The sequence below is a fragment of the Capricornis sumatraensis genome, chromosome 5, assembly GCF_032405125.1.
Source record: "Capricornis sumatraensis isolate serow.1 chromosome 5, serow.2, whole genome shotgun sequence".
NCBI classification, from domain to species: domain Eukaryota; kingdom Metazoa; phylum Chordata; class Mammalia; order Artiodactyla; family Bovidae; genus Capricornis; species Capricornis sumatraensis.
In genome coordinates, this window is record NC_091073.1 from 76,814,594 (window position 1) to 76,842,168 (window position 27,575).

At 37.6% G+C, this 27,575-nt stretch overlaps 1 protein-coding gene across 2 annotated transcripts in view; it reads right to left on the bottom strand.

Moving 5' to 3' along the window:
* STK31 (serine/threonine kinase 31) overlaps positions 1-27,575 on the bottom strand; it is an 81,493-nt gene that overhangs the window by 34,728 nt on the left and 19,190 nt on the right. For both annotated transcript variants that reach the window (XM_068973214.1, XM_068973215.1), the window contains exons 9-15: positions 26,854-27,013; positions 23,910-24,032; positions 10,251-10,430; positions 8,573-8,689; positions 7,503-7,622; positions 1,473-1,604; positions 162-263 (exon numbers count right to left, since the gene is read on the bottom strand). In XM_068973214.1, coding sequence (XP_068829315.1) covers positions 162-263; positions 1,473-1,604; positions 7,503-7,622; positions 8,573-8,689; positions 10,251-10,430; positions 23,910-24,032; positions 26,854-27,013 — 934 coding nt within the window. The remainder of the gene's footprint in view (positions 1-161; positions 264-1,472; positions 1,605-7,502; positions 7,623-8,572; positions 8,690-10,250; positions 10,431-23,909; positions 24,033-26,853; positions 27,014-27,575) is intronic.

Here is a 27,575-nt window from a genome sequence, read left to right on the forward strand (position 1 = left end):
CTTTGCAGGCAAATTACCATCTGACACACCAGGGAAACCCCCATACCAAGATAACTATGCCAATATAATCTCTGCCTTGTGATTACAGTCCACTTCATAAAAACAGGTATTTGAATCCAATTTTAAAACTAATTCAACATTTCAAAGAATCAAATACTTACATATTCCTCCTGCTCATGATAAATTCCCTGAAAGACACTATTCCGTAACTGAGTTATTTCTTGTTTTATTTTTTCAATCTCAGATCCATCATGGTCATCAGACTTTAACCAGAAAGAAAAAAGTAACGTTACAGGCTTATTAAAGTAGACTGAAAACAAGTTCTTCCTAGTAAAAATTAATGTAACTTATATGGCAAATCACTGTCTGAGTTTTACGTATCCTTCCATATCTAGCACTTAACAGTCCCTCATAACATAATTGTCAAATTAATATTAGTTTAATATTAGTTTATTCTAACCCTGAATTTTCTAAAACCTACACAAAGGGATTATAAAAATAAAGCCATAAAGTCTATTACATAGATTTTTCTTATCTCTGAATTTGCTGTATAGATGTTCTCTAAGATGACCAACTGCCACCATAAAATAAATATCAAGAACAGGAACCAGAATACAATTAAATTCCACGGAATCTTTCTCCATGTAAAACTTAATTTTAAAAAATCAGTAAACATGTGGCATGCCTAGGAAAAACAATGTAGGACTCCTAAAGACTCTGTAAACATCAATGATAATAAATAAGTCTCCTTAAAAGGTACATGTCTTTAAGGTTAGATGTATTTCTATAACAGTTAAAAAAGTAAACTAAAAAAGACCTCACGTCCTACAGCCCAGAAGAGGATAAAACTAGAAGAATTTTAAACTATTAAATTAGTTCCACTCCATGCTTAACTGCTCCAATGAGAAAGAAAGCTAATTCAAGTTGGATTAAGATATAATGTAAACCCCTTTGATAAGTAAATGGAATCCTCAAGGGAACAAAGAATGACAGTTTATTCACAAAGTTTCAAGCCTAAAAGCTAAAAGTGCCCTAATTCTTTTTGTTCTATTACATATGAAAACAACTTAAAACATCTGCAAGAAATACTATGTCCAGCCCTTAAAAAGAGAGTTAACAAAAGACATCCTGATCTTTATAACAAATTCTACCTTTGGGGAAGCACCCTGTCACCTCTCAGCATGTAAAGGCTTGTTTTTAATAGACATTGCAACAGTCCCAGTAAAAGTTTTTTAAATTATTCAAAAACATTTATGTTACTAACAACCAAGGCAACCATGTAAAACATTTTTAGAAAACATTTCATGACATAGGAAAATGTTTTACATTATTAACATAGTAACTTACAGAGGGAAAAAGAGATAAAATATATAAAACAAAAAGGGAATAATTTTAAAGAGTGTATTTAAGAAGCAGACTCCAAGTAAAATTAGGTACACACAGAGTTCATTAAGAACCAACAGTTTTCTTACTTCTTCCAAATTATTCTTTTCAACCAATTTCCATCTCAGTCGAGCCTTTAAGCTTTTCAGTGTCTTTTTAATGGAGAGCAAGTGATCCACGCTGGGACTCTCATTTAAACATTCAATAATCTGTTTCTTAAACTAAGTGAGAGAAAGAGTCGTTATATTTTCAACACACAAATAGCAATATTTATTGAACAGTCACCTTTGGACCACTCTCTCTATTAAGATTCAACTAATATTTACTGAGCTCAGATTGAAATAAAAAATTCTACTGTTTTCAACAAGACAATTCTACCCACTGACTTCTTGAATTTCTGCATATCTATTTAGAAGAATATCATTCTAGCAGTCAAAGGAGAAAAGGTAAAAAGTATTTCAAGCTGGACACACAGTGAGACACACTTCACTACAGAAAATGCAAAAGGGAATTTCCAGTGAGGATGTAAACTGAATTTATCTTTTCCAAAAGTAGTTTGAAAATATATATCAAGTTTCAAGAATATTCATTCCTTTTGACTAAGTGATTAACAATTTTTAGGAATCTACTTGAGGAAATACACAAGATTATGTACAAAAACCATAGAGTTTCATGGTAAAAAAAAAATGGAAGTAAACTTAATATCTAACACAGATGAAAGGTTAAATAACATCATATATCTATGCAAGAGATGATGTTTTTTTCACTCACAATCACAGTATAGAGGAATTATTAATCATATGGGAAAATGTTCATGAAAAACCACTAAATGACAAACACATTTTCAAAACAGTTTACAAAATGATGGAATACACATAATATTCATATGTACATATATAATATAAATGCCTTGGGAACCCCATGGACAGTATGAAAAGGCAAAATGGGAAGAATCAATATAGTGAAAATGAGTATACTACCCAAAGCAATTTACAAATTCAATGCAATCCCTATCAAGCTACCAGCCATATTTTTCACAGAACGAGAACAAATAATTTCAAGATTTGTATGGAAATACAAAAAACCTCGAATTGCCAAAGCAATCTTGAGAAAGAAGAATGGAACTGGAGGAATCAACTTGCCTGACTTCAGGCTCTACTACAAAGCCACAGTCATCAAGACAGTATGGTACTGGCACAAAGACAGAAATATAGATCAATGGAACAAAATAGAAAGCCCAGAGATAAATCCACACACATATGGACACCTTATCTTTGACAAAGGAGGCAAGAATATACAATGGAGTAAAGACAATCTCTTTAACAAGTGGTGCTGGGAAAACTGGTCAACCACTTGTAAAAGAATGAAACTAGATCACTTTCTAACACCATTCACAAAAATAAACTCAAAATGGATTAAAGATCTAAGTGTAAGACCAGAAACTATAAAACTCCTAGAGGAGAACATAGGCAAAACACTCTCAGACATAAATCACAGCAGGATCCTCTATGATCCACCTCCCAGAATTCTGGAAATAAAAGCAAAAATAAACAAATGGGATCTAATTAAAATTAAAAGCTTCTGCACAACAAAGGAAAATATAAGCAAGGTGAAAAGACAGCCTTCTGAATGGGAGAAAATAATAGCAAATGAAGCAACTGACAAACAACTAATCTCAAAAATATACAAGCAACTTATGCAGCTCAATTCCAGAAAAATAAACGACCCAATCAAAAAATGGGCCAAAGAACTAAATAGACATTTCTCCAAGGAAGACATACGGATGGCTAACAAACACATGAGAAGATGCTCAACATCACTCATTATTACAGAAATGCAAATCAAAACCACAATGAGGTACCACTTCACACCAGTCAGAATGGCTGCGATCCAAAAATCTGCAAGCAATAAATGTTGGAGAGGGTGTGGAGAAAAGGGAACCTCCCTACACTGTTCGTGGGAATGCAAACTAGTACAGCCACTTTGGAGAACAGTGTGGAGGATTCCTTAAAAAATTGCAAATAGAACTGCCTTATGACCCAGCAATCCCACTGTTGGGCATACACACCGAGGAAACCAGAATTGAAAGAGACACGTGTACCCCAATGTTCACCGCAGCACTGTTTATAAGAGCCAGGACATGGAAACAGCCTAGATGTCCATCAGCAGATGAATGGATAAGAAATCTGTGGAACATATACACAATGGAGTATTACTCAGCCGTTAAAAAGAATACATTTGAATCAGTTCTGATGAGATGGATGAAACTGGAGCCGATTATACAGAGTGAAGTAAGCCAGAAAGAAAAACACCAATACGGTATACTAACACATATATATGGAATTTAGAAAGATGGCAATGACGACCCTGTATGCAAGACAGCAAAAAAGACACAGATGTGTATAATGGACTTTTGGACTCTGAGGGAGAGGGAGAGGGTGGGATGATTTGGGAGAATGGCATTGTAACATGTATACTATCATGTAAGAATCGAATCGCCAGTCTTAAGTCCTACGCAGGATACAGCATGCTTGGCGCTGGTGAACGGTGATGACCCAGAGAGATGTTATGGGGAGGGAGGTGGGAAGGGGGTTCATGTTTGGGAATGCATGTACACCCGTGGTGGATTCATGTCAATGTATGGCAAAACCAATACAGTATTGTAAAGTAAAATAAAGTAAAAATAACAATTTAAAAAAAAAAAGAAGAAAAGGCAAAATGATAGGATACTGAAAGGGGAACTTCCCGGGCGGTAGATGCCCAATATGCTACTGGAGATCAGTGGAGAAATAACTTCAGAAAGAATGAAGGGATGGAGACAAAGTAGAAACAATACCCAGTTGTGGATGCGACTGGTGATAGAAGCAAGGTCCGATGCTGTAGAGAGCAATATTGCATAGAAACCTGGAATGCCAGGTCCATGAATCAAGGCAAACTGGAAGTGGTCAAAGAGGAGATGGCAAGAGTGAATGTCAACATTCTAGGAATCAGCAAACTAAAATGGACTGGAATGGGTGAATTTAACTCAGATGACCATTATATCTACTACTGTGGGCAGGAATCCCTTAGAAGAAATGGAGTAGCCATCATGGTCAACAAAAGAGGCTGAAATGCCGTACTTGGATGCAATCTCAAAAATGACAGAATCACCTCTGTTCATTTCCAAGGCAAACCATTCCAATACCACAGTAATCCAAGCCTATGCCCCAACCAGTAACATTGAAGAAGTTAAACAGTTCTATGAAGCCCTACAAGACCTTTTAGAACTAACACCCAAAAAAGATGTCCTTTTCATTATAGGGGACTGGAATGCAAAAGTAGGAAGTCAAGAAACACCTGGAGTAACAGGCAAATTTGGCCTTGGAATATGGAATGAAGCAGGGCAAAGGCTGATAGAGTTTTGCCAAGAGAACGCTCTGGTCATAGCAAACACCTTCTTCCAACAACACAAGAGAAGACTCTACACATAGACATCACCAGATGGTGAATACTGAAATCAGATTGATTATATTCTTTGCAGCGAAAGATGGAGAAGCTCTATACAGTCAGCAAAAATAAGACCTGGAGCTGACTGTAGCTCAGATCATGAACTCCTTAATTCCAAATTCAGAATTAAATTGAACAAAGTGGGGAAAACCACTAGACCATTCAGGTATGACCTAAATCAAATCCCTTATGATTATACAGTGGAAGTGAGAAATATAGATTTAAGGGACTAGATCTGATAGACAAGAGTGCCCGATGAACTATGGACAGAGGTTTGTGACATTGTACAGGAGACAGGGATCAAGACCATCCCCATAGAAAAGAAATGCAAAAAAGCAAAATGGCTGTCTGAGGAGGCCTACAAATAGCTGTGAAAAGAAGAGAAGCAAAAAGCAAAGGAGAAAAGGAAAGATAAAAGCATTTGAATGCAGAGTTCCAAAGAATAGCAAGAAGAGATAAGAAAGCCTTCCTCAGCAATCAGTGCAAAGAAATAGAGGAAAACAACAGAATGGGAAAGATTAGAGATCGCTTCAAGAAAATGAGAGATACTAAGGGAACATTTCATGCAAAGATGGGCTCGATAAAGGACAGAAATGGTATGGACCTAACAGAAGCAAAAGATATTAAGAAGAGGTAGCAAGAATACACAGAAGAATTGTAAAAAAGAGCTTCATGACCCAGATAATCATGATGGTGTGATCACTCATCTAGAGACAGACATCCTGGATGTGAAGTCAAGTGGGCCTTAGAAAGCATCACTACGAACAAAGATAGTGGAGGGGATAGAATTTAGTAGAGCTATTTCAAATCCTGAAAGATAATGCTGTGAAAGTGCTACACTCAATATGCCAGCAAATTTGGAAAAGTCAGCAGTGGCCACAGGACTGGAAAAGGTCAGTTTTCATTCCAATCCAAAAGAAAGGCAATGCCAAAGAATGCTCAAACTACTGCACAATTGCACTCATCTCACACGTTAGTAAAGTAATGCTCAAAATTCTCTAAGCCAGGCTTCAGCAATATGTGAACCGTGAACTGCCAGATGTTCAAGCTGGTTTTCGAAAAGGCAGAGGAACCAGAGATTAAATTGCCAACACCCGCTGGATCATGGAAAAAGCAAGAGAGTTCCAGAAAAACATCTGTTTCTGCTTTATTGACTATGCCAAAGCCTTTGACTGCGTGGATCACAACAAACTGTGGAAAATTCTGAAAGAGATGGGAATACCAGACCACCTGACCCGCCTCTTGAGAAATCTGTATACAGGTCAAGAAGCAACAGTAGAAATGGACACGGAACAACAGACTGGTTCCAACAGGAAAAGGAGTACGTCGAGGCTGTATATTGTCACCCTGCTTATTTAACTTCTATGCAGAGTACATCATGAGAAACACTGGGCTGGAAGAAGCACAAGCTGGAATCAAGATTGCCGGGAGAAATATCTATAACCTCAGATATGCAGATGACACCACCCTTATGGCAGAAAGTGAAGAGAAGCTAAAAAGCCTCTTGATGGAAGTGAAAGACGAGAGCGAAAATGCTGGCTTAAAGCTCAACATTCAGAAAACGAAGATCATGGCATCCAGTCCCATCACTTCATGGGAAATAGATGGGGAACAGTGGAAACAGTGTCAGACTTTATTTTTTTGGGCTCCGAAGTCACTGCAGATGGTGATTGCAGCCATGAAATTAAAAGACGCTTACTCTTGGAAGGAAAGTTATGACCAACCTAGATAGCATATTGAAAAGCCAGAGATATTACTTTGCCAACACAGGTCTGTCTAGTCAAGGCTATGGTTTTTCCAGTGGTTATGTATGGATGTGAGATTTGTACTGTGAAGAAAGCTGAGCGCTGAAGAATTGATGCTTTTGAACTGTGGTGTTGGAGAAGACTCTTGAGAGTCCCTTGGACTGCAAAGAGATCCAAGCAGTCTATCCTAAAGGAGATCAGCCCTAGGTGTTCATTGAAAGGACTGATGCTGAAGCTGAAACTCCAATACTTTGGCCACCTCATGCGAAGAATTGACTCATTGGAAAAGACCCTAATGCTGGGAAGGACTGAAAGCTGGAGGAGAAGGGGATGACAAAGGATCAGATGGCTGGATGGCATCACTGACTCGATGCACATGAGTTTGAGTGAATTCCAGGAGTTGGTAATGGACAGGAGGCATGGCATGCTGTGATTCATGGGGTCGCAAGGAGTCACTCACGACTGAGCGACTGAACTGAACAAATAATTTACCATTCAAAAAGGAAATACTCTGAAATCTAGCACTGAATATCTCTTAAGCTAAGGGGAATACAATCAGTGTTTTTATTTCTCCTCATCTTTCTGTATATAGCAAGTTTTCCACTGTAAACTTGTATAGGCAGAAAGAAAAAGATAAAAGTTATGTTTTGGTGAGCATAATAAAAACCAAAGGTTAAAAAAAAAACTCCATGTATTTTATCAGTAAATTTGCTATTGCCACTATAGGGTGAGTTTAATTATATACCAGCTAACAATGGCTATAGTATTTTTCCAGAAATAGTAAATAATTTATCTACACACTGGGTGTTAACTACTTAAGAAAAGTTTAAGTATTAAAAATTTCAAAGCATCTGTATATAAGACCAATAATATAAAGCATACTCCAACCTCAACACTGTCCTTGTACTTGGATTGTACTGTGGCAATAAGGCTTTCCTCTGAACGGATCTTTTGTAGTACTTGACTACATGTTTTTAAAATGATGTCCTTGTCTGCATCACCTTGTTCCTAAATGAAATTACACAAACAGAATTATATTTAAAGGAGTACAAAATAATTAAAACTTTTGATAACAATGGACAAAATTCAAAATGATATCTTTAACAAATTTGTATATTTCAAAATATTTCTTAAACATCTTTTTCTAGGGAGAAGTGAAACTTATGTCAAAGATGCTCATATGGGAAATTTTATTCCTATAACACTATTATTCCTAAAGCTGTCTAAACTAGAGCATTAAAGGAAATCAGGAATAATACTATGCTAGACATAAAAAACTAAAATATATAGAACTTCAACACTATTTTTATTAACAACCACATCTAAAATCAAGCCTGACAAACCATCTAAATAAGGACAACTTGACACAGTTGACAGTGGGGAAATACAGTAACGCATATGCATTTTTTTTAATGTCACTCTATAAAATTACAAAGGGAAAAGAGAAACAAAATAAAGAACATAACCAGTTTAGTAAGCAACCTAAAAAGCTGGTTAGGAGTCCCAGTGAGCAGTATTAACATTACAAAATATACTAATTTTTAGCTTTATACAGCAATAGAGAATATATACAATATGGAAAAACAGCTACTAATCAATCTTGTGTATTCACTTCCAAAAGGTCTCTCAGATTTTATTTCAAGTTTTTATAAACTCTGAAGAGTCTTATCTTATGGTTACTGAGCATGACAGACTTAAGTGCTATTGAAATCTGATAGAATCAGATTAATCTAAGAGTTGTTTTCCTAGAATTAAATATTAGATTGTTTTTTCTTGATGTGAAATATCCTACTAAAATGAAAATATCACCCTGTGGAAGAATAAGACTTCTCATTGTGTTTGGATTAGAACTTGGCAGTATTAGTATTTCAGACAGGCTTTTTTACAAGGAAAGCTAAGTCTACCTAGTTAAAAAAAACACAACATAACACTTTGCTTTAAGGAATACCAGTACTCACAATCAGAGATATCTCCAGCTCCTTGCAGACACGTGACTCAGTATTCTCCAGGATTTCATCAATATTATCAATTGTGTCATCAGAAATCAGTGATTCTTCCACAGACAGATCAAAGGCCTCATTTGTAAAAATAAAAGCATGAAGTATCTCATTTAATTATTTCAATTAGTATTGTATTCTTATACTTGGAGAAGAGCATTAGCCTATGCATTGCATAATATGGGGGAAATAAACATAAGAAATATAAAGTACTACCTTCAGAAACATTACACATGGGAAAAGAAAAGGTACACACACCTCACACACTTAAACAAAATACAGATTTTGTTAAAGTAATTAGTGGTTAAGAGAGATGAGAGGACAATACAGAGGAAAAGTATGAGAAAAAAACAGGGACGAGACCAGGATGATTTGAGGGAATAATAAAAGACACTGTCCAACTGGTAAAGAACCTTGACTGCTCAGGTGGCAAGTTCAAACTGGACAGATAGTAGGCAGACAAAACCGGCCTTTATACAAAAGAATGGGGGTATGATTACACCTGATACATAATGATGACTCACTAGAATTGAGGAATCTAAAGAATAAAAGTTAAAAATTAAACTCTGAGAGTTTTCATCTCATTAGGAAAACTAAGGTAATTCCTATCAGGAAACAGACTTTATAATAAGGTATAAAATAGAATAAAATCATGGGTCCAAATTATTATATAAAACATAAAAGTCATAAGCAGTCACTCCGATTTCAGAGGTTCAGATCTGTGATTATGGAGGTCTAGATTTGGGAAATAGCAATGGAAATGAAAGATAACAGACAACCTAAACAGAGGGTGATTCTGAAACAAATGAAGACAAAGAAATAACTTAGTTATGTTAATGTATCCATAAGAAAGCATCAAAAAAGAAGAATTCTACAAGTAGCTGGAGAAAAAGTGTTTTTTTTTTTCCCAAAACAAAGCTAGAAATGCATATATGGAAACCAATCACATAGAGAGATAAATGATACCAAAGATGTTTTTGTCCTTGCTCAGGAGGTTGCAAAGCAGACAGAAGAACAGAGAATCAGTAACAAAACTGGGCAAAAATTCAGTTAGGGTTCTGAGTACATTATACAAACCACATATCTCAAAGCCTTTTAGAAAATTATGTAGTGTTTTCACAATAATAAATAAGAACTAAAAAAATTATATCTTTTCTAATATTTAATAACCAAGACTAATATTTGCCATTTTAGATATCTTTAAGATATTTAAGATAAGTAAAACCTGAATGACTTAAACATGGCCAAACATTTTAATGATGACTAGTTAGCCAACTAATGTTAAAACACATATATCTTTCTAAAAAAGAAACCAAAAGGAGGAAAGCTCTATCTTCTAAAGCACATACCATTATCTCTACACTATAGCTGTAAAATAAACAATTCACTTGTAATAAACTCCAGATATTATCTTACACCTGTAGCTTGACTGAAGCTGTTTTTATATATGTCCTAAACAGAGAATGTAAATGGGTAAATCCCTCACTCTACTATCCCAGCATTCTCATTCTTATTTTTTTTCTCTCTCCCCCCCTCCCTCCCTTGCTCTCAGAAAGAAGTAAATTACATGTGGGAAATTTAAAAATATATATTCCCTGGTTTATGCTATAACATCACCAGGTAACAGAACTCCTGTTACCTTTAAAGTATTCTGGAACCATGCTACAAGACGTTGTATACAAGTCTCTGTTTCACTTCTAACACTGGTGAACTCCTCTCTTTTATTACACCTCCAGTCATTAAATTTTTCCAGTATTTCTTCAGAGTTAATTCCTTCTTTGGCCTGTCCATATACTGCTTCTAAAGAGGCTGACAAATCCTGCAGAGAGATACTTCTGTTTATTAAAGTTAATTAACTTTATACTAAGAGTAAAGCACCATATTAGAATCTGAGAGACAGTGAAATGATATATTGAATCTCTATCTTGGAGAAGTTTATAAATAAAACTTTGAATATCTAGACATAAAAGCATAAAACTACCTAGAAGGTGATTTACTTGGATTATAATAGTACAAGTTCATTAAATAAATTAAGTTTATAAACAGACGGCTTTATAGTCTTAGGCTTTTAATTAAGTAGAAAGTATCCTCTTTTCTCTGACTTTACATAAGAATCTATTTTGTCCTGACATGGAAGTTTCTAAGGGCTACTGCTAAGTAAAAATAAACATACCAAATTGTAAAAATAATTCCAATTAAGGAAAGACATTAAGCATATATATCTAGACAGCATATTAAAAAGCAGAGACATCACTTAGACAACAAAGGTCCATACAGTTTTGATCTTCCCAGTAGTCATGTACGGATGTGAGAGCTGGACAATAAAAAAGGCTGAGCACTGAAGAATTGATGCTTTCAAACTATAGCATTGGAGAAGACTCTTGAGTACTCCTTGGACACAAAGAGATCAAACCAGTCAATCCTAAAGGAAATCAATCCTGAACATTCACTGGAAGGACTGATGCTCAAGCTGAAGCTCAAATACTTTGGCCACCTGACAAGAGCCAACTCACTGGAAATGACCCTGATGCTGAGAAAGACTGAAGGCAGGAGGAGAAGGGGGCCACAGAGTATGAAGTGATTGGATGGCATTATCGACTCAATGGACATGAATTTGAGCCAACTCTGGGAAACAGTGAAGGACAAGGAAGCCTGGCATGCTGCAGTCCATAGGGTCACAAAGAGTTGGACATGACTGAGCTACTGAACAAGAATATACATTTAAAAGCATTTTTAGAAAGGACTAGAAGAGACAAGATAGCCTGATGGCTCCCTCCAGGACTAAGACCCGAGAAACAGCACAGAGACAAGAGGAAAACTTAATAGATCCCAGAAATTTTTATCACAAAACTGAAAAACCCTTGGAAAGAAAGAAGATGGCTGGTATTTAGCACTGAATGAATACAATCACTCCAAGTAGGAGACAGCCTGTACACAGCAAAGAATCATCTTGGGAAAAAAGAATTTTCTTCTTATGTTCTTCTCCCTTCCTCACACTGGGCAAGAAAGCAGCAGCACAAGCAAGAGGCAATGGGTTTATACAAGTACAGTACGGAAAACTAGAGGAGGCAAAAACTGATAACCAGGACAGAAGACTCAGCCAAGCACTCTTCCCCTTCCCCCCGAATACCCAGTACCATTTACACCTAAGGGGAGCAGCCCCTGGAAAAGAGGAAAGGCTGAGGGAGAGGGACTGAGAGGTCCTCTGAAGAGTAAGATGATCTAGAACAGAAGCCAATAGGAAGTAGTTGAGCCGAGACTGCGTTATGGTCTTCTTGACAGACCAGAACCTGGGAACAGGAGTCGACAAAAAGAAGGCCAAGGAAAGAAGGATGCAGGGGACCCAAGTCTCTAGTGGAACAAGGGTGCTTTATTCAGGGCAGCGTGTGCTTATATATTGTAATACAAGGAAGCATTAGGTAAAAAATAAGGTAAAGTAAAAAACACCGAAACCAGACGCATAACAACAGTAACTAGGGGAGTAACAATCATCACAGGGCCAGAAGACAATCCGTGTATTGGAAATAGGAACATGACTAAGGAGTTTTACAGAAAAGTAAAAGGTTACTGAAACGAATCCATGTATGTGTTCTGCCTCATGACCTCAGTCCTGAGAGCTGCGTGCAGCTCTGCTCATTCCTGTTTTCCAGCAACTGATAAGGAACAGAGGGCCCTTGAGAAACAGAAAACAACGTATAGGATTCCTTAAAATTAAGGAATTCCCTGACAAGACTGCAACCCTGTAAGTTTTGAGAAGCAAGCCTATCCTAGTCCCTAAATCCACCTGAGGTCTCAAAAGGTATGCTCCAAGCTTTCACTCTTCCCAAGGTCCCTCTTCCACACTAACACATACACACGTAACAGCACACCAAGATAGGTGATAATTCTTCAAGAGCATATGCAGTCCAGAGGAGAAGTACAGGGGAGCATGAAATGTGGCAGTAACACAAGCACTCTGAAAGAAATATAACAAACTAAGCCATCTTATTGATATTTCTTGATTCCAGCTTGTGCTTCCGCCAGCCCAGCGTTTCTCATGATGTACTCTGCATATGTTAAATAAGCAGGGTGACAATATACAGCCTCGACGTACTCCTTTTCCTATTTGAAACCAGTCTGTTGTTCCATGTCCAGTTCTAACTGTTGCTTCCTGACCTGCATACAGATTTCTCAAGAGGCAGGTCAGGTGGTCTGGTATTCCGATCTCTTTCAGAATTTTCCAGTTTCTTGTGATCCACACAGCGAAAGGCTTTGGCATAGTCAATAAAGCAGAAACAGATGTTTTTCTGGAACTCTCTTGCATTTTGGATGAGCCAGTGGATGTTGGCAATTTGATTTCTGGTTCCTCTGCCTTTTCAAAAACCAGCTTGAACATCTGGAAGTTCACGGTTCAACATATTGCTGAAGCCTGGCTTAGAGAATTTTGAGCATTACTGTACTAGCGTGTGAGATGAGTGCAATTGTGCAGTAGTTTGAGCATTCTTTGGTATTGCCTTTCTTTTGGATTGGAATGAAAATTAATCTTGTCCAGTCCTGTGGCCACTGCTGACTTTTCCAAATTTGCTGGCATATTGAGTGTAGCACTTTCACAGCATTATCTTTCAGGATTTGAAATAGCTCTACTGGAATTCTATCCCCTCCACTATCTTTGTTCGTAGTGATGCTTTCTAAGGCCCACTTGACTTCACATCCAGAATGTCTGTCTCTAGATGAGTGATCACACCATTGTGATTATCTGGATTGTGAAGATCTTTTTTGTACAGTTCTTCTGTGTATTCTTGCCACCTCTTCTTAATATCTTCTGCTTCTGTTAGGTCCATACCATTTCTGTCCTTTATTGAGCCCATTTTTGTATGAAATGCTCCCTTCATATCTTCAATTTTTATGAAGAGATTTCTAGTCTTTTCCCATTCTGTTCTTTTCCTCTATTTCTTTGCACTGATCGCCGAGGAAGGCTTTCTTATCTCTCCTTGCTATTCTTTGGAACTCTGCATTCAGATGCTTATATCTTTCCTTTTCTCCTTTGCTTTTCGCTTCTCTTCTTTTCACAGATATTTGCAAGGCCTCCCCAAACAGCCATTTTGCTTTTTTGCATTTCTTTTCCATGGAGATAGTCTTGATCCCTGTCTCCTGTACAATGTCACGAACCTCTGTCTATAGTTCATCAGGCACTCTGTCTATCAGATCTAGTCCCTTTAATCTATTTCTCACTTCCACTGTATAATCATAAGGGATTTGATTTAGGTCATACCTGAGTGGTCTAGTGGTTTTCCCTACTTTCTTCAATTTAAGTCTGTATTTGTCAATAAGGACTCAGATATTCAGATGACACCACCCTTATGGCAGATGGTGAAATGGAACTAAAAAGCTTCTTGACGAAAATGAAAGAGGAGAGTGAAAAGTTGGCTTAAAGCTGCACATTCAGACAATGAAGATCATGGCATCTGGCCCCATCACTTCATGGCAAATAGATGGGTTAACAGTGGAAACAGTGTCAGACTTTATGTTTTTGGGCTCCAAAATCACTGCAGATGGTGACTGGAGCCATGAAATTAAAAGACGCTTATTCCTTGGAAGGAAAGTTATGACCAACCTAGATAGCATATTAAAATGCAGAGACATTACTTTGCCAACAGAAGTCTGTCTAGTTAAGACTATGGTTTTTTTCCAGTGGTCATGTGTGGATGTGAGATTTGGACTATAAAGAAAGCTGAGTGCAGAAGAATTAATGCTTCTGAACTGTGGTGTTGGAGAAGACTCTTGAGAGTCCCTTAGACTGCAAGGAGATCCACCAAGACATTCTAAAGGAGATCAGTCCTGGGTGTTCACTGGAAGGACTGATGCTAAAGCTGAAACTTCAATACTTTGGCCATCTCACACGAAGAGTTAACTCATTGGAAAAGACACTGATGCTGGGAGTGAATAGGAGAAGAAGGGTACGACAGAGGATGAGATGGTTGGATGGCATCACCGACTCAATGGATGTTAGTTTGAGTGAACTCTGGGAGTTGGTGATAGACAGGGACACCTGGCGTGCTGCGATTCATGGGATCGCAAAGAGTTGGACACAACTGAGCGACAGAATTGAACTGAAGCCACCTTATAGAAAGGAAGCAAAATCAATGCCCCAGATAATAGGAAGAACTCAAAATAAGCATAACAAATCTTCTCAAAAATAGAAAGGAAATTGGAAACATAAAGCAAAACCAAGTAATTATAAATAATAAACAACTGAAATTATTAAGCATGAAGAAATAATTTTTGAAATAAAGAACACATGGTTTGGTTAAATGGCAGAATACAGCAAAGAATCAATTAGTGACTATTGATTAGGACAAAAATGAGACTCATCAACAACTACAGAAATAAGAAAACAATGGATTATTATTTTCAAAAGTCTTAAGAGAAAATAGCCTTTGCGTCTAAGATATTTTATAGCTCATTAATTAACTGTTGAAAAGAGTTTAAATGTAATCAGCAACTTAAATATTTGAGTTGTTTAAATATGATATCCTGAGACATTTAATACCTTACAAAGTCAACCACTCAATCTCTGCTTGAAAGGACTCTCAGAGAAAATACTCTAAAATACAGAGTGAACCAAAAGATATCCAACAATTTATGAAGAGTCAGAAAATAACTCAACTCTACAAAGTTTCTTACTTGAGTTTTCATATACGATACCTGTAACAGTCTGTGAGTAAAATCATAGACAGCAATTGTGATTGTTTGGTTAGCTGGTATTTGGGAGAGAGAGAAAGGCAGATAAGACCCACGAGAGGCAAGGGAGAATGTTCTAAGGTATACAGGGAAGAGGGTAGAAAAGGAGGAAAAAAAAATCATAATAAACAGAAACACAAAAGTAGTCACAGAAATGTTATAATAAAATAGTAATTATATATAAATCAATTAAGTTACCCATTCATTAAAAGGCAGATTTAAATGTTTTACTGATTCTTTTAAAAAATGATCCACTGAAGTGTTGTCTAAGAGAGACATATAAAATAAATGGAAGAAAAAATGAATCTATATATAAGGTAAATATTAACCAGAAAGACAAGTAGGATAAAAATTTTAAAAGGAAACAAAAATAAAAATTTATCCCAAAACACCTTAAGGAAAAACTATTATTACCTAATAGTTTAAAAATACATAGTTTAAAATAGATAACAATCATGAATTCATTAACACTTAACAATAAGCTCTGAAATATTTTGAAAAATTAAAGAAAACTAGAATATATATTAACTAGAAAATATTAAAAAAATCTCAAAATTTACAAAATAATCAGATAAAAAACTAAGCAAAGATACAGAAGATTAAAGCTTCATATCATAGCTTAAGCTGTAGATCAGAAACTACACACAAAAAACCTAGAATATATTTTCTTTTTGAATTTATAAAAACAGTCATGAAACATTAACCATGTATTGTAGGCCACAAAAGAAGCCCCAATAAATGCTAATGAAATCAAATATTGTGACATTTCACTTCTTTGACCTTCATTATAAAAGTGTAAGTTATATTACTTAAATACTTGAAGAAAATAAATAAAAATCTAACTATTTTTTAGCAAAATAGAGAAATTTAAGAATAATCTGAACTTATGCAGCTCAATTCCAGAAAAATAAACAACCCAATCAAAAAATGGGCCAAAGAACTAAATAGACATTTCTCCAAAGAAGACATATGGATGGCTAACAAACAGATGAAAAGATGCTCAACGTCACTCATTATTAGAGAAATGCAAATCAAGACCACAATGAGGTACCACTTCACACCAGTCAGAATGGCTGCGATCCAAAAGTCTACAAGCAATAATGCTGGAGAGGGTGTGGAGAAAAGGGAACCCTCCTACACTGTTGGTGGGAATGCAAACTAGTACAGCCTCTATGGAAAACAGTGTGGAGATTCCTTAAAAAATTGCAAATAGAACTGCCTTATGACCCAGCAATCCCATTGCTGGGCATACACACTGAGGAAACCAGAATAGAAAGAGACACATGTACCCCAATGTTCATCGCAGCACTGTTTATAATAGCCAGGACATGGAAACAACCTAGATGTCCATCAGCAGATGAATGGATAAGAAATCTGTGGTACATATACACAATGGAGTATTACTCAGCTATTAAAAATAATACATTTGAATCAGTTCTAATGAGATAGACGAAACTGGAGCCGATTATAGAGAGTGAAGTAAGCCAGAGAGAAAAACACCAATACAGTGTACTAACACATATATATATAGAATTTAGAAAGATGGTAATGATGACCCTGTATGCCAGACAGCAAGAGAGACACAGATGTGTAGATTGGACTTTTGGACTCTGAGGGAGAGGGAGAGGGTGGGATGATTTGGGAGAATGGCATTGAAACGTATACTATCATGTAAGAAACGAATCGCCAGTCTATGTTCGATGTAGGATGCAGGATGCTTGGGGTTGGTGCACGGGGATGATCCGGAGGGATGATGTGGGGTGGGAGGGGGCTTCATGTTTGGGAGCTCATGTATACCCATGGCGGATTCATGTCAATATATACCAAAACCTATACAGTATTGTAAAGTAAAATAAAGTAAAAATAAAAATTTAAAAAAATGTTAAAAAAATAAAGAATAATCTGGTGACAAAAGGGAAGAATAGAAAGGGAAAGAACCCAGATTTGGCAAAAAGTCTTTTAAGATTAAATTTTAAAAAGAAAAGAGTTTTAAAATGATCTTGGTTGCCGATCCTTTAACTCTGTAACAGTTAATGAAAAGAAATAAACCATTACAGAGTAAAGCTGTACTGTTGCTGCTGCTAAGTCGCTTCAGTTGTGTCCAACTGTGTGACCCCACAGACAGCAGCCCACCAGGCTCCCCCGTCCCTGGGATTTTCCAGGCAAGAACACTGGAGTGGGTTGCCATTTCCTTCTCCAATGCGTGAAAGTGAAGTCACTCAGTCGTGTCCAACTCTTAGCGACCCCATGGACTGTAGCCCACCAGGCTCCTCTGTCCATGGGATTTTCCAGGCAAGAGTACTGGAGTGGGGTGCCACTGCCCTCTCCAGAATCATGTCTAAGGCCAGTCAATTTTCCCCATGCCATTTTGCTGGTAGCATCTGTTTTGCTATTCCCCTTAGAGCATCTCTGGTATAGTTAACAAACCTCTGTTGGTTATAGTAAATATAGTTTATCCAATCAACATTTTTATTAATGGTGGACCACCAGAATAATACCGACTCGAACCCTGCTGCTATTTGGTTTCTAGCCTTGGATTCATTAGGAATACTTCTAGGGACCCCAACAGAATAATTATATAGGGATCAAATGACCCACTCGGGGCAAGAGTGTTCCTTTTGGCTCTATGGTTAGTCTGCTTAAGAGGTGGATCCGAGTGTCGAAATGCCAGGGTGAAAAGGATAGCCAATTGAACTAGGGTGCAAATTCCACTCCAGTTGGCTGGTAGAGTCTCAAGCCATGGTCCTCCACAACACCAGATGTCTTCCCAGGCGCAGAATGGTTGCTCATTCCCTCAAAGGACTGGCCTTCACTGCACCCGGACACATTCCCCAAGAATGCTAACTGTTCCCCCCACCTACAGAGGCAGGAGGTATAGCTCACATTAGGGAATGGGGGTTTGACAGTCCTTGCGGGTTATGCCTAGGACCCTTCACAGTCACGAACATTAGACAGGTGAATTCTTACATCACTGGCCTTTTCTATGCAAATCTTGTTTCACCATTCTGGAATAACCTATACTATTTATTCAATTCTGTTTAAGAAAATGTTTCAAATAATGGCTCCAATGGTTCCTGAACCATACATAATAACAGGAAAACTACATATTAATCAAATTGCCAACATCTGCTGGATTATATAAAAAGCTAGAGAATTCCAGAAAAACATCTATTTCTGCTTCATTGACTAAGCTAAACTCTTTGACTGTGCAGATCACAATAAACTATGAAAAATTATCTTAAAGAGGTAGGAATACCAGATCACCTTACCTGCCTCCTGGGAAACATGTATGCAGGAGGTCAAGAAGCAATAGAACAGGATATGGAACTGTTCCAAATTGGGAAAGGAGTACATCAGGGCTGTATATTGGCACTCTGCTTATTTAATTTATATGCAGAGTACATCATGAGAAATGCTGGGCTGGATGAAGCACAAACTGGAATCAAGATTGCTGGGAGAAATACCAGTAACCTCAGATATGCAGATGATACCATCCTCAGGGCAGAAAGCAAAGAAGAATTAAAGAGCCTCTTGATGAAGGTGAAAGAAAGAAGTAAAAAAGCTAGCTTAAAACTCAAATTTCAAAAAACTAAGATCATGGCATCCAGTCCCATCACTTCATGCATGGCAAACAGACAGAGATACAATGGAAACAGTGACAAACTTTATTTTCTTGGGCTCCAAAATCACTACAGACGGTGACTGTGGTCATGAAATTAAAAGACGCTTGCTCCTTGGAAGAAAAGCTATGAAAAACCTAGACAGCATATTAAATAGCAGACATTACTTTGACAAAAAAGGTCAGGTCCATATAGTCAAAACTATGGTTTTTTCAGTAGTAATGTACAGATATAACAGCTGGACAATAAAAAAGGATGGGCACTGAAGAACTGATGCCTTCGAACTGTGGTGCTGTGGTGCTGAAGAAGACAATCTTGAAACTGAGTCTCCCTTGGACAGCAAGGAAAGCAAAGCAGTCAATCCTAAAAGAAATGGGTCCTGAATATTCACTGGAAGGACTGATGTTGAAGCTGAAGCTCCAAAACTTTGGCCACCTGATGCAAAGAGACAACTCATTGGAAAAGACCCTGATGCTAGGAAAGACTGAAGGCAGGAGGAGAAGGGGATGACAGAGGATGAGATGGCTGGATGGCATCACCAACCTAATGGACATGAGTTTGAGCAAACTCCAGGAGACAGTGAAGGAAAGGGAAGCCTGGCGTGCTGTAGTCCATGATGTCACAGAGTCAGACATGACTGAGTGACTGAACAACATCTTCAACCAGGTGTACAGAAAGACACAAGTGCTCGGATGTCCCTTAATAACCTTTTATCCAATTTTCCAGCAAGCTTAACCCCCTCCCTACAGTCCAAAACAAGATAGCTAGTACTCAGCTTGGTATTAAAGATACTGTCAAAAGCAGTAAAAATTCAAAGATACATAAAATGTAGGAGTAGAAGAGGGTTATTCTGTTCAAATGATAAAATCACATAGAAAGTTCAGAGTATCAACTGACAAAAACTAAAAAACAGTTCAGCAGAGTTGCCAGAAAAACATCAGTATATAAAAATCATCAGTATGCCTCTATACCATCAAAAGAACAAGGGAAGTGAAAGTAAGACAGCATTCACAGAGGAACCAAAAATGCAAACATCTTGGAGTTAAATCGAGAAAAATGCATGAGGACTTAAGAGAAAAATTTTAAACAACATTAAAAGATATAAAAGATCCCAATAAGCAGAAAGAAATACTATGCTAATAGGTGGAATGATAACACTGTCATGCCCATTCATTCTAAATTAGTCATTTCTGAGATGGTAGGATTTGACTAAAGATAAGGAGCAGCCGCTGTGCTTTGCTGGAGCAGCCGTGAAGAGATACCCCACGCCCAAGGTAAGAGAAACCAAGTAAAATGGTAGGTGTTGCAAGAGGGCATCAGAGGGCAGACACACTGAAACCATACTCACAGAAACTAGTAAATCCAATCACACTAGGATCACAGCCTTGTCTAAAACAGTGAAACCAAGCCATGCCTGTGGGGCAACCCAAGACGGGGAGGTCATCATGGAGAGGTCTGACAGAACGTGGTCCACTGGAGAAGGGAATGGCAAACCACTTCAGTATTCTTGCCTTGAGAACCCCGTGAACAGTATGAAAAGGCAAAATGGTAGGATACTGAAAGAGGTACTCCCTAGGTCCGTAGGTGCCCAACAGGCTTCTGGAGGTCAGTGGAGAAATAACTCCAGAAAGAATGAAGGGATGGAGACAAAGCAAAAACAATACCCAGCTGTGGATGTGACTGGTGATAGAAGCAAGGTCCAATGCTGTAAAGAGCAATATTGCATAGGAACGTGGAATTTCAGGTCCATGAATCAAGGCAAATTGGAAGTGGTCAAACAGGAGATGGCAAGAGTGAACGTCAACATTCTAGGAATCAGCAAACTAAAATGGACTGGAATGGGTGAATTTAACTCAGATGACCATTATATCTACTACTGCGGGCAGGAATCCCTCAGGAGAAATGGAGTAGCCATCATGGTCAACAATAGTGTCCAAAATGCAGTACTTCAATGCAATCTCAAAAATGACAGAATCATCTCTGTTCGTTTCGAAGGCAAACCATTCAATATGACAGTAATCCAAGTCTATGCCCCAACCAGTAATGCTGAAGAAACTGAAGTTGAACGGTTCTATGAAGACCTACAAGACCTTTTAAAACTAACACCTAAAAACGATGTCCTTTTCATTAAGGGGACTGGAATGTAAAAGTAGGAAGTCAAGAAACACCTGGAGTAACAGCCAAATTTGGCCTTGGAATGTGGAATGAAGCTGGGCAAAGACTAATAGAGTTTTGTCAAGAAAATGCACTGGTCATAGCAAACACCCTCTTCCAACAACACAAGAGAAGACTCTACACATGGACATCACCAGATGGTCAACAACGAAATCAGATTGATTATATTCTTTGCAGCAAAAGATGGAGAAGCTCTATACAGTCAACAAAAACAAGACCAGGAGCTGACTGTGGCTCAGATCATGAACTCCTTATTACCAAATTCAGACTGAAATTGAAGAAAGCAGGGAAAATCGCTAGGTATGACCTAAATCAAATCCCTTATGATTATACAGTGGAAGTGAAAATTGATTTAAGGGCCTAGATCTGATAGACAGAGTGCCTGATGAACTATGGAATGAGGTTTGTGACACTGTACAGGAGACAGGGATCAAGACCATCCCCATGAAAAAGAAATGCAAAAAAGCAAAATGGCTGTCTGGGGAGGCCTTACAATTAGCTGTAAAAAGAAGAAAAGCAAAAAGCAAAGGAGAAAAGGAAAGATAAAAGCATCTGAATGCAGAGTTCCAAAGAATAGCAAGAAGAGATAAGAAAGCCTTCTTCAGCGATCAGTGCAAAGAAACAGAGGAAAAGAACAGAATGGGAAAAGACCAGAGGTCTCTTCAAGAAAATTAGAGATACCTAGGGAATATTTCATGCAAAGATGGGCTCGATAAAGGACAGAAATGGTATGGACCTAACAGAAGCAGAAGATATTAAGAAGAGGTGGCAAGAATACACAGAAGAACTGTACAAAAAAGATCTTCACGACCCAGATAATCACTATGGTTTGATCACTCATCTAGAGACAGACATCCTGGAATGTGAAGTCAAGTGGGCCTTAGAAAGCATCACTACGAACAAAGCTAGTGGAGGTGATGGAATTCCAGTAGAGCTATTTCATATCCTGAAAGATGATGCTGTGAAAGTGCTACACTCAATATGCCAGCAAATTTGGAAAAGTCAGCAGTGGCCACAGGACTGGAAAAGGTCAGTTTTCATTCCAATCCAAAAGAAAGGCAATACCAAAGAATGCTCAAACTACTGCACAATTGCACTCATCTCACACCCTAGTACAATAATGCTCAAAATTCTCCAAGCCAGGCTTCAGCAATATGTGAACTGTGAACTTCCTGATGTTCAAGCTGGTTTTCGAAAAGGCAGAGGAACCAGAAATTAAATTGCCAACATCCGCTGGCTCATCCAAAATGCAAGAGAGTTCCAGAAAAACATCTATCTATGGTTTATTGACTATTCCAAAGCCTTTGACTGTGTGGAACACAAGAAACTGTGGAAAATTCTGAAAGAGATGGGAATACCAGACCACCTGACCTGCCTTTTGAGAAATCTGTATGCAGGTCAGGAAACAAGTTAGAACTGGACATGGAACAACAGACTGGTTCCAAATAGGAAAAGGAGTACATCAAGGCTGTTTATTGTCACCCTGCTTATTTAACTTATATGCAGAGTACATCATGGGAAACACTGGACTGGAAGAAACACAAGCTGGAATCAAGATTGCCGGGAGAAATATCAGTAACCTCAGATATGCAGATGACACCACCCTTATGGCAGAGAGTGAAGAGGAGCTAAAAAGCCTCTTGATGAAAGTAAAAGAGGAAAGTGAAAAAGTTGGCTTAAAGCTCAACATTCAGAAAAGGAAGATCATGGCATCTGGTCCCATCACTTCATGGGAAATAGATGGGGAAACTGTGGAAACAGTGTCAGACTTTATTTTTTGGGGCTCCAAAGTCACAAGATGGTGACTGCAGCCATGAAATTAAAAGACACTCCTTGGAAGAAAAGTCACGAGCAACCTAGATAGTATATTCAAAAGCAGAGACATTACTTTGCCGACTAAGGTCTGTCTAGTCAAGGCTATGGTTTTTCCTGTGGTCATGTATGGATGTGAGAGTTGGACTGTGAAGGCTGAGTGCCAAAGATTGATGCGTTTGAACTGTGGTGTTGGAGAAGACTCTTGAGAGACCCTTGGACTGCAAGGAGATCCAACCAGTCCATTCTGAAGGAGATCAGCCCTGGGATTTCTTTGGAAGGAATGATGCGAAAGCTGAAACTCCAGTACTTTGGCCACTTTACGTGAAGAGTTGACTCATTGGAAAAGACTTTGATGCTGGGAGGGATTGGGGGCAGGAGGAGAAGGGGACGACAGAGGATGAGATGGCTGGATGGCATCACTGACTCAATGGACGCAAGTCTGAGTGAACTCCGGGAGTTGGTAACTGACAGGGAGGCCTGGCGTGCTGCGATTCATGGGGTCGCAAAGAGTCGGACAGGACTGAGCGACTAAACTGAACTGAACTGAAGGTTCCACAATATCTTATGAGGTACTGTACTCTATCTAAAGATCTTAGGAGCCATTATCACTCAAGGATCAAGATCCCTCTCCCTGACATAAAAGCTTTACTAGATTTTCTGCTAGAAAAATGTCTAACCTGCTTGCTACTGCTTTTTTCTCTGTGAGTTTTCCCACTGAATGCGGCTCTAACAAGCCTTATATGCCTATTTTACCTTGCTTCCAGGATACATACATACATATATATAAAAACATACTAAATATATCAATATAAAATTTTAACATCATTAAAAAGAAACTAGGATTCATCAAAGAAAAAAAAAGTTCTGCCGCCATCAGTACTGTCTGAAGTCTAAAGGCAAATGCTAATTTCACCTCTCAAATGGTAAACATATTTTAATGTATATTTAATATCTTTTAAAAGTCCAACCTGCAATGTTTTTAAGCGTTTATTAAGAGATAACTCATCAACTTCCAGAATAAAAACTTCTACTGCCATGTACAGCTTCTGTTGTACTTCATTTCTTTCAGCAATCAAAATATTCCCTTCATTCTGAAGGAAGGAAAAAGGGAATAACCATCATTAATATATCAGGTGTTTTTACACACTGACCTATATGAAAAAAACTGATCTCTTAAAATTAGCAAAATTTAACATTACATTCTCCAACGTAATATTTAAGACAAACCCCTCTCTTCTTAGATCACCAAACTGACAAAGTTTCTTTCCCTTAATTAGAAATAAGATTTAAATTCCACAATTCTGCTCAGTTAATCTTTACTTTTCCAAAACAAAATTTTAGTTAAGAAAATTATACAAGTGTCTGTGACTAATTACATACTGCCTACTTCCTACTCCCACCCCATGCTCAAGTCATTCACCTATTTATGTTTCAAGATTTACTTAATCTCCAACAGGATAAAACCTCCAATTCCCCCAAGAAGCTATGCCTGGAAACAGATATGAGAGATATCCAAGAACCCTATGCATTAGCTCTATTCTAGTTCTTACTAAACTATATTAAAACTAACTATTTATGTATTTGTCCTATACCTGAAGTAGAGAGAGGAACAGGACGTCTTAAATTTGTGTCTCTACTACCTGTAACAGAGGTACATACACTTAAATGTCCGAATTTTAGAGTATTCTTTTTTGTGTAAGCTCAACCAGACCATTATATAACTAATTTTGAAGACAAAAGAAAAGACTCTCTTTCATCAAGAGTCCACATGGCGGGCTTTTCTGGTGGTTCAGTGGTCAAGAATCAGTCTGTCAATGCAGGAGACACGGGTTTGATCTGGGAAGCATGCCATGGAGCAGCTAAGCCCATGTGCCGCAACTACTGACCCTGTCCTCTACAGCCCAGGAAGCACAGCTACTAAAGCCCTGGTGCTCTGTATAGCCTGTGCTCCTCAACAGGAGAAGCCACGCAATAAGAAGCCCACGCATCACAACCAGAGAGTAGCCCCCGTGTGCCAGAACTGGAGAAAAGTCTGTGTGGCAGTGAAGACCCAGCACAGCCAAAAATAAATACACAAATAAAAAATGTTTTAAGAAGTACACATGGCAATCAAAGAACTGTGCAAAATATATAAATGAAAATAACAATCTTAAGATGCAAATTAAATGCAACAAGGGAAATAAAAAGACAACTTTATCTGAGGGACAATTATGCCTCTGTCCTTAATAATCTACAGTAATCTACTCTTCAATCTGTCAAATGAACTTTAGGGCAATAAAGCCCAAAAGTAAGTCCTGAAGTGTCAGCAGTAGTGGAGACAAACTGTTTTAAAAAATCACATTTCTCCTGTTAGAACACCAAATCTGACAGACACTATAAGACCTTTTCCCCTCCGTGTCCTGAATCACTTTACTATTTTCAAATGACAAAACAAAAGTTAAAAAGCAGTTCTTTTTCAAGTTTCACCTTACTACATGAAAATAATTGTGAAATATTTTAATGATGGCAGTATGGAAATAGAATACACTTCATAATCAAGACATCTGGTTTAAAATTCCAGATTAACATTTAGAAGTATATAATCTTGAAGTATGTAATCTTGAGCAATTTGCTTAAACCTTGTGGGCCTCATTTTCCTGAGGAGCAAAAATGCCCATGTTTATAAAGTACCTATATATACAATGTTTCTAAAAGATGCAAAAATTATTACTTCTGTCACCTTTTTTTGTCTACCATCAGAAGTGACCAGTAAAGGTCTAATGTGTAAAGTAACCCAAATCTAATCCCCTAACCAAATTAAATATTCCTGGCATTTCCAAAGGCTTAGTTATTCTTATTTACTTTTCTCATTCAGAGGCAGTTAGGCTGCCAACTGGCCAAACAAGGTATGACTAGGGAATAAGACCTTTAGGGTACAATCTTCAGAGGCAGAAATCACCAATGCTTAAGATAGGACAACTTCAAACTCAAGTATAAAGCTCATAGGTACTATGGAAAGCTATGACTATCTTATCAGATATCTTATAAGAAAAACATGGAGTTCCACTCAGCTGAGTATAATAAAGAAAATTCCCACAGGAAAAAATATTTGTACCTACACTAATTAAGAATTCACATGAAATATTCCATTCTTCATACCCCTTTCCTACCCACATATAAAGGACAGGACAGGAGAGTGAGGTCACTCAGTTGTGTCTGACTCAAGGTACTAGAGTGGATTGCCATTTCCTTCTCCAGGGGATCTTCCCTAACCAGGGATCGAACCCAGGTCTCCCACATTGCAGGCAGACGCTTTACAGTTTGAGCCACCAGGGAGGCACCCACATAGAATTACCTTTTCAAGAACAGATGGTTTAGAGAGCATTTAATAGTAAGGCAGAGTCCTATACTGTAGCATAAAGCATGCCCCTGTGACCAGAAGATCCACATTAGCAGGTGTGGGAGTCATCCTGGCTTATAAGCCTCATGCCCCTCAAAAACCATTCTCTCTTATAGGTATAGCTCCCAGGGTCCCTCAAGGAGTATGCCCAGGTGTTTAGTATTTGTAGTTTGCAGTTCCTCCCAATCCAGATACAATTTACCAATCAGGGATTTTATTTACCTCAACAATGTTGCCAGTAACATGACTGAAATTTCAATTTATCAAATTACCAAGGGAACAGAGAGAGGTAAATCCTCAGCCAAAATGGGAAAAGATTTTGTTAACCCTTTTCCACAACCACTACTCATTTACCTTACCCTTCTTCTAAGGCAACAAAAGAAATCAAATTACTAATATGAAGATACTCCAAAAGTTAAAGATTTCATATAAAGTGTCATTACAATATCTGCAGTCCTTCTGCTTTTTTGAAAGATATTATCTCCTTATAGTCAACAGATAAAAATCATAATGGAGAAAAATTCTTGACCCACCACATTCTCACAAGTTTGAATCTTCTCCTGAGCCAGATTATATTCTGCCCAAATTAGCTCTAATTCATTCAAAGAAGCTGGGATAGTAAAGCAGTCTTCCTTCAACACTTGTATAGCATCTGACAGGTCATTTCCAAAACGAACACTGATACTGACACGTCTATTCAAAAAAAAAAAAAAATAGCAAAAGGAAAAGATCAAGAAATGTTTAAGGTGGTGTGAGAAAAAAAATTACACAAATAATAATGGTCTAAAGTTACTATTTACAACACTGGCTATGAAGAGGTGTTTTTTAAAACTATATAAAATCATAGATAACTTTGATACAAACCTTTAACTAAAAATACATTTCACTGGGAAAAAAATATTTTATATAAAAAGACAGCTTCAAAAGTCTGCAGAATTAAAATGATATAAAATTAGATTTGTAAATACTTCTTTTAAAATGTTATATTTAAGCCAATTTTATCAAGATGAAGGCACAGAGTACTTGTACCTTAATAAGCAGACCATCATTTGCATAATCTTGAAAAAATCCCCCCAAAAAACCCAACAAAGCAATCAGAGAGGCCAATTTAGGAAAACCAACAAGGTTCACCATTTTATTTGTTTTGGCTTCCAACCAGACTTTCGCCATTCTAATAGCACACTATTTCCTCAAATACAGGTCAAAATATATTGAACTATTTTGGTCTAAAGTCTGTCTCACAGCTTTTCCAGTG